The sequence below is a fragment of the Stegastes partitus genome, unplaced genomic scaffold, assembly GCF_000690725.1.
Source record: "Stegastes partitus isolate 25-593 unplaced genomic scaffold, Stegastes_partitus-1.0.2 Scaffold52, whole genome shotgun sequence".
In the NCBI taxonomy this organism is placed as follows: domain Eukaryota; kingdom Metazoa; phylum Chordata; class Actinopteri; family Pomacentridae; genus Stegastes; species Stegastes partitus.
The window spans coordinates 999321-1008171 of record NW_007577783.1 but is presented as its reverse complement, the minus strand read 5'-3'; the positions used below and the strand labels follow the sequence as shown (position 1 = coordinate 1008171).

Here is an 8851-nt window from a genome sequence, read left to right as displayed (position 1 = left end):
TTTCAAAAAGATTTTGTTTACCTTTTTCCAGATCCGATAAATGGTGTAATTTATTCAATTTTAACATATGACATGACTTTCAAACCCAGCGACAAGTGTTGAGGTTCAAAGCGTTAAAGTTTGAAAATAACATCTACTTGATAAATGTTTGAAACTCCGCCGTGTTTGTCGGAGTGTGAAGTGCGAAGGCCCACACACATACATCTCCCAGCTTTTCCTTCATCTCCATCCAGTTAGCACACTGAGCTTGTCATCTCTTCCCGCAAGACACGGAATAATATTGTATTGAACTTGTGTTAATTTGTTCAGAGCTACCATGAAATTATATCTGCGTAAAAAAAAAGAAGATACGGATGCCTGATGATCGCTCAAATACGAGTGGAGGCACACAAGAGGAACAAAGAGGAGGCGTGAGGACGAGATCAAAACTGTGAAGAGAGACTTTTCAGGAAATACACAAGTGCTTCGCTGTAAATATCCACCTGCTGTCTCTGCTTATTGCTTAATTTGCAAACAATACAAATGTAATATTTGAACACAATCACACATTTACAGAGATGAGCCGTCACTGGAGCGATCTTATTACGTTAGCTGTCAAAATGTTAATCTCATTTTTCATTTCTTTATATTGTCTTGTTTAAAAAAAAGAAGAAGCTACAGTTGACCCCAAAAAAGCTCTTTTGTTGTAAATTGTACTGCAGGGAAAACTCATTTTCACTCCTCAAAAATTGACAACAAGAGACGCAAAGTCGATCAGCGCGAACCGGCGATGCTGCGACGGTCGTGTCGTCTCCATCACGCCATTTCATTTTCCTGCTGATTAGATGACATGTCCTTTTCTGCCTTTGTAAAGTCCTTTAGCGCTTTTTTTTTTTCACATTCTGCCCGTCCATCTCATTACAGAAGGAAAACTGCGGGAAAAGTTTCCTATTCCCAGAAGAAAAGGCCACACTTCACCAACCCTGCCAAGAAACCAATTGACAAACAAAAAATTACTCCTGAGGTTTGATTAATAATTAACTCCCTTAATTAAGTTTCTAGGTTAATTGGCAGCATAAAGGCTGGTGCAGTGCCAGGTAGTCACCCCTTGAGGATTTGGTTGTGCGATAGGAAGCTGTACGACTATAATGTGCGTTTGAAGGCTATCGAAGTGATCCGGATACTTATTGGGCTAAAAAAAAAAAAAAACCTTAATCGTATCGGATGGGATCTTCAATCTTAACTAAGTTGAGCTCTAATTTGATGATACATCTATCTGATTTCTTGGAGGGAAGCAGCGCGGTGTGAAAATGTGCGGCTAGTTGGCAACTGGATGCTATGTAGGTGATGCTGCCGTTACGTGACAGCAGTCGATGCTGAGCCTCCCCAGAGTGGCACTCCCAACGGCAGATCACTAAAACTGTGCCACTTGCTTACCTCTTCCAGCAGCACTCTTTCTTTCTCGCCACACACCTACATGTTGAATAATAATGCCCACACAGGCCTTGCGGTATTGATCGGTTGCCAGAGGACGCAAGGTCAAGTCGCACGGTGTCAATATTTAAAGCAGCACTCAGCACTGGGGACCTCTACCGTAACCTCATTAATATGGGGGTCTGCGCTGCTCAAATACTCTCCTGGCACGAAAAGAAAGGCCGACTTGAGGAGGGAAGCAGGGCTGCGTATCCACACGTACACATAGTAGTAGAAACACATGGGGAAATGAACAGATCTCAATCACACAAAGTCAGAGGAAGGCGTGCGAGGTGTGACAAAAAGGACATTGGTTGCTGATATGATGCAGCAGCCGCACAGTAATGAAGGACATCATAGTGTCGCCCAACACAACAACACTGTAGGAGAAAAGCAGCAATCCAATTGATCTATTGTCGTTTCTTTTTCCACAGCTCCAGCCGAGGGACCTCTGTCGAAGAATGAACCTTGAGCAAGACACTAACATCACATTCTTGGCTAGCTTGGGAAAAACTCCAGCAGAAACCTTCACCATCCTAAAGGACGAATGAAAATGTCCCGTACATGTGTCTATGAGCGGCAGAATTGGGTTGGATGTCATAGAGGATGACCCAAAATCAGGAAACCGCAACAAGAACTGATGCTAAAATCCACAAGGTCAAGGAACTGGTTCAGAATGACTGCAGACTGACGCAACTGGGATCGATTAGAGAGTCAGTCAGGACCATTTTAGTGGACGATTTGGGCATCTGGAAAATCTGCACAAAGAGCCTGCCTCCGAGGACCAAAAACCTGCCGTGTGGATGTGTCCCGGTACAGTTTGGTGCAGCTGGAGAGCAATGAGACCCACGAGACCTGGGTCTTCCAGTCCGACTCTGAAACCAAGCGCTCGAGCCTCCAGTGGAAGATACCGGCGCCACCCAGACCACAGAATATACCGAAGATAGTCTGCATGCCCAAATCATCCAATAACGTCCTGCTACACATGGCAGGTCTTTTGATCCTTGGAGGGCACCAGCTTCACACATATCTTCCAGATGCCCAGATTGTATAAGACAGTCCTGACCGACTCCCTATTCAGTCCCAGTTGCTCAGCCATCATTCTGATCGTCACACCAGTTCCTAGACCTTCTGGATGTTGACATCAGTTCCTGTTCCTCCCCATCGTCCCGCCTCATCTTGAACCTCTTGTTCCACTCAACTACACTGTTCCTGTACATATCCTTCAGCATGGACAGGATTTCTGCTGGAGTTTTTCCCCAAGATAAACAGAAATTTGATGTTCGTCCCTTGCTGGAGGTTCATTCGGTGACAGAGGGCACCTGGAAAAAGAAAGACCAATTGAAGCGTTGCCTTTAGTGTTGGGCAACACTATGATGTACTTCATGACTTCGTGGCCGTTGAATCGTGTGATCAGCAGCCAATGCCCCCGTGTCGCACCTCCTACGTGTTGCCCTTGGCCTCTGTCGTCTTAACTTTACTTTCTGTGATTACCTTTTGGCTTCCACACACTGACACATGCAGAACCTCGCTCAGCTTTGCGCCTCAGTAGTTGTTTAATCACCATCACTCCATCACTCAGCCAACAGCACAGTCGCAGCGGCCCCGAGGCTCCAGCAGACAGTGTTAATCTCAAGTACAGTCCATTCTGATCAATTGTTCCGGCATCCGTGTGTTGCTTCTGCCCTTCCTACCCCGCTGTTCCCGCTCTGGTCTTATCTGTCTCCAGAGGTTGTAAAGAGAAAGGTCCTCCATCAACAAGGCTGATGTTGCCGCTACGCTCGGCCTCTGTTGTTTCCACTCTCTCGCATGTGAACACAACAGTTCAGCTAAGATCAGCTGAGTGTGTGTCAGCAGGCTTCCTTTCAATCCTCCAGTGCTTCATTTACACCGGCGTCTTGCGCTCGGCACATGCACACACAGAAAACGCTCGGTGCAGACACACTGCTCCCCGAGATAAGAGCAATGTTTGCCACATGATTAGGATCTTCCAGTTACCATTAAAGACGGTTTATCTGCTGCCCCATCCCTCATTCACGCCTTTCACTTGTTCGCGGCCTCTCCAGAGAGAGTGATGGAGGTCACCGAGCCACGAGGGGAAAGGAGGGAGGCAGAGGCAATAAAAGGGAAAAAGCTAAATTGCAAACGCTATTTCTTTGTTTATTGGGCTACAGCATGATGGATAAACTGTACAACCAAGTTTGTTTGGAAATGTGCATGGCCCTACAGAGAGAGAGAACATTAACTACACTAGTGTTAAAAGAACAAAGAAGACGTTTGGCGCTCTGAATCTACATCGAATGGTTTAAGAAGTAGCGTCATGACACCATATGAGACACATGCTGCGATTGCTGCTTCTAAACGAGCTTAAACTAATTAAAGGTTGGGTTTGGATGTTTTCTTTTAACCTTTGGAGCCCCAAACCCTGCCAGTGGGTTTAAAATGTTTTTAAAAAATCACCAGAATTACATTATTTATCAGACACTGTACCCTGTAGAACAGAGAGAATCATTAGATTTTCAACTCATCCGTGGCTACCAAGCCATCTGGAAAATCAATCAGATCTAAAGCTGAAAATCATCGCATTTCATCAGAATCATCTTATTCTACACGTCTCATTTACAAATTCATCAAAAAATGAACCATTTGGACGAATCAGTTTCTATAAAAAAACGGAAAAATTCTGCTCTCCTTGGCACAACCGCGAAGCCGTCGCTTGTTAAGCTGCAACCAACAGTCGCATGGCAAAAAAATCACAGACTATTCAGCTGAACGGGGCTTAACTGCAGAGAGATTTAGGAGACAAGTGTGGAAACTAATCAAAAAATGCGAGTAGTTAAATATTGATAGTATGTAGAGGCACCATTTCCTTTCTCTAGTATTTTCAACACTTGTGGACACTCAAGGTTTTTTATATTTAGTTAATAATCAAAGAAATTCAACTGTCAGTTTCATTTTTTTTTGCGTGAATCATCGCCTTTTAACTGTCTCAAACTGCACAGAAGACCTTTTTTAGTTATTTCTACTTGTAGCAGTGGTTGTGCTGTTACCATACCGGTGCAGGACTTTATATTGCAGTAAAAAAATGAACCCACAGTGAGGAATAAACGTCCAGAAACGTGGCCACGATGAAGCCAGAATGCAGTGACTGTTGTCCTGCACTTTGGAAAGATTCTTCGTACATTTAGTTGAAACAGCTTCGTGCAAATTCCCTCAGAAATTTCTCATGAGAATGATTTTCTATATATTGCCTCAATTTAAAACAAATACGTTTATTGTGTTGGCAAATTCAGACTTCTGTCCCGTTTAATTTACCCCATTTATCACTTATCAGTCTGTAACACTTTCTTGTTTTTCCTAATCAAAGTAAATACACCTGCACTCACCTGTACTCCAGTGAAAAGCGCGTTAACTCCGTGCTGTTGTGGATCCATTTAAACTCCAGCGGCCAGCTTCCCTCCGCCATGCAGGTCAGCACCAGCCTGTTGCGTTCCAGGTGGAGCTGGCTACGAACTGGCTCTGTCTTGAAGTAGGGAGGCACGTCATCTGCAAAGAAAACAGTTTGGAATTAATCCTTTTGATAAGACTAAACCAGGCCTCAGTAGCATCTGGATGAAGAACACTGAAGGCAGACATGTGAAAATGTGGGAGTTTAAGAGACACAAGAGAGGGAAGCACATTTATTTGTCCTGAACTTTAATTCTGAAAAGGTTTGGCATACACGAGGCGCAAGCAGCTCTCCAACAACGTAAAAATCCTTTAAACTGGATGACGCGAACAGAGATGTAACCGTATGTGATGCACGCATCCATCAGACTGTATACGGTCAGACACTAAGATCTTATCTAAGACAAAGCAAATGCTGCTACCACTGGAAAGTAAACACCACGATGCCAGGCTCTAGATGGAAACCCTTTCTGAACATGTCCCATTTGGAGCTCCCTAATCTCATGTGATGCACTGCTGCCTGTGCGGGGTGATTGTGACTTGCGCTGGGAGTGTCAGAGATATCTGGCTAACAGGGAAGAGGAAGCAGAGGCATCAAGTCATGAAGGATTGGCCCTGCATCTTCCTGCTCTGTGTATTTGTGTCACTAACTCATTGGCACAGCGCAGCACTTTCCTCTGGGAAAGACAGAGCAGACAGGAGAGGAGCAAAGCCAAGGAGGAGGCATGAAATCCTTTCATCATTCGTTCGCCTCCACTCCGTTTCGCTCTGTCTTTCGCTCTCTCTGTGTTTCCCGAACACGCTCTGTTGAGTGTGAAGGAATGGATTGAGGAAGACCAGCGAGAACCTCTCCGCAGGGCGACGCTCGCATTGGATGTGGCAACAGACAGATTTTTTTTTATATCTCAATCAAAAAAAAGCCTCACAGACAAACTGCCAGGGACCCTCGCGGTTGTAATATCTCACCGTTAATGGATGATGCAAAAATGGGGGAGCTTACTTGATGATCATTGTAAATATAGAACACATTAATTGGATGGTTGGATAATATAATTATCAAATTGACTGATAATCAGGCATTGAAATTAAACTGTCAAAATGATGTATAGTGCTGATATTTGGTTCCTCTATTTCGGGTCGACAAATCCACTGGAGGTAGACTGATAAGAGTGAAAGGAATGGGGAGGAAAACAGGCGATGAAAGTGAAACGGAGTGAGAAACCTGAGATGATTTACAAGCTTTTCGCTTTCAATCACCGATTCAGATTCACCACGAGGCCTCCGGAGCTACACGCCTAATTTCCTGAGAACACTTCATTGTGCAACCCAGCCTCCAAAAAAAAATTACATACCATTACAAGCGAACTGCATTTACATTTTGAAAGGTGCATAATTTTGCTCAAATTCCCTCGCTGAAAGTTAAGACTGTGATGTAGTCGGAGAGGTTTCCAGTTTGAAGGAGTCATGTAGGGAGGCAGGAAACCGGGGTTTGGATCATGTGTCAAGTTTCATTTTAACCTTCTGTTTACTTTCTTATTTATTCAGGTAGGTTTAGACACCAAAACTATGTGGTTAAGTTTAGGATACATAAATAGACAAGCATGTTTTGGGTTAAAATCCGACCTTTTCCAAACTTTTATTGAGCTTCTTCTCTGTTTAGGATGAGTCCCAACATCTAATATATGATGGGAAGTAATTGGGGAGGCAGTTTCATTGTATAGAAACATCATTTTTGGGGTACAGGTTCGCTTTCTATGTACTAGTTAAACAAATACTAGGTGGAACAGGGCTAAACAAATAATCACATAGACATCGAAATCAGGATAAGACACAGTACACGATGCACTACGTATGACTGAGGAGTTAAAATGTTGAAGTTAGTAGTTTTACAAATTCATACCGTCCTCCTTGTGTAGCAGTCAAGCTTCCATCACCTGTACTGTACAATAATATGAAATGATTATTGAACTGAAGCTTGATTTAAAATATTATATCTTAGATCAAATCACAGTATTTGAATGAAAAACTGAAATTATGTGCTTGTTCAGTCCTAATATTATCAAACACAATGTTGTCACACATCCACAGCTTCTAGATGTTTTAATATGAAAATACTCAACTGGGACATTTTCATTGATGTGCTCTTTTTAGCAAAAATTCTGAAGAACATCTTAGCATATGCTAAATATAGGAGAAGTTGAATGTGTCTAAAAGCATTCGTCTTCTGTCTCCCCCTACTGGCAGTGAGAACAGTTACACTTTCGACACTTGCTTATTTCTTTATCTTTTCTTTCGACTGTCATCTTTCCTTCTTATCTGGTGCGTCAGAATCGTTCCCTGAACACCTCCTTGGTTCGGCCATATTTGAAGTTTTTGTAACTTCGGTAAACTGCGAACCACCGACAGTTCCTCTTGGTGTTCTATAAACTCACGTGGCTCGAGTGTAAAGCTCATATGAATCTGCAAAAGGATCGTAGTGGGACTTTTGTACCAGTTTAGCAATGGCAGATGTACCTAATGAACTCGCGACGACGTGCATCTCCAGAGAAGTTATGAAACAGCCAGATGACTAATGATGTTATTTCAGAAGGCCACAGAACAGGTCCAACCATTAAGTTTTATGTTGAAGTACTTCGGAACAATTTCTCAAATCTATAAGTGGAAATGCTGTCGCCTTCACTGAACAGAGATCCAAGGTGATTAATCACGGCACGCACAAAGATACATAATGAAGAAAATCAAGCGAAACCATGGGCAGATGAACAGTAGTCGTCTGCGGTTCAAATGTGCATAACAAATCCTCGAGAAGATGAATATTCATAAATTCCGGCACCTTCTTGATGCATATTTATAAACAGCTCTTTGGTTTGACTTCTGACTTTTGATAACCTGAGCGCGGCGCCAGCCTGTAGGCCGCATAAATAAATATTTATAGCAAACACGAGAAGACAGAGGAGACTCAATAAAATACCACACAGTATTGATCCATTAGATTCAACTCACATCACTACCTACTGTTTTCAAGTTCAAAATTGGGCCCCTTGCCATTCTGGCTGTGCTGTGTTCTGTTAAAATCTGATCCCTTAAGCTAGTCAAACATGAAGAAAAGCCTTCACACAGCAGAAGCATAAAAAAAAACCCCCCCCCTCAAAAAAACAAGCCAAAACATAGACACAGCTAATCGGAAAGTCACACTGTGAAGCCAAGACTCTGGCGGAGCAAAGAAAGTATACACAATGAACCCGAAGAAGAAGAAGAAGAAGAAGAAGAAGGAAAAAAAAAAAAAGAACACTTAGGTTAAGTGATGAAGAAAATATGAGTGAAAAATGATTTATGAGAGAGCAAGCATGGCAGGCAGAGGGCTTAACAGATGCAAAATAGAGATAAAATGTAAAATAGACTGAGCTGCCTTTAGAGTTAGAGTGCCTGGGCATCTCCCAAAGCAGTGTGGGTTAATGGCACACAAGAAGATAGTCTGAAAATGAGGGAAATTGAGACATGCAATAGTGATCGGAGATGGCCGAGACTAATTGTTCCCTGGCGATGCGCGCTTCGCTTTTATCTTTGACGGGGGAGATAAAAAGAGCACGAGGTGAGAGGCAGCCGGGGAGGGAGGGAGGAAGGGAGGCATATGCAAACAAGCGCAAATACTGTATCACCCACAGACAGATACCCGCTCAGCCACGGGGGGAGGCGCGAGGCCAAAGAACACATTGATCACTGATGAATATCTCCAGTAGTCCCTCTCATTAGGAAGTCCATGAGAGCTCGCCGCTGTTATCTCGCTGTGGAATCGGCACACGGTGGCAGAAAATACACTCCGGGGACACAACCGCTGGGGGCTGCGAGCGTTGATTATTTTTCATTAACCGTGTCCGATATTTTCCTCGTAATAAAATTATTCTATGAAAGTTAGAAAATGGTGAAAAACGGCTTCCCGCCACCACTAATA

At 43.3% G+C, this 8851-nt stretch overlaps 1 protein-coding gene across 1 annotated transcript in view; it reads right to left on the bottom strand.

Moving 5' to 3' along the window:
• LOC103352811 (protein sidekick-2) overlaps positions 1-8851 on the bottom strand; it is a 332816-nt gene that overhangs the window by 100363 nt on the left and 223602 nt on the right. Inside the window, exon 2 of the mRNA XM_008275471.1 lies at positions 4839-4998. Within this exon, the coding sequence (XP_008273693.1) occupies positions 4839-4998 (160 nt within the window). The remainder of the gene's footprint in view (positions 1-4838; positions 4999-8851) is intronic.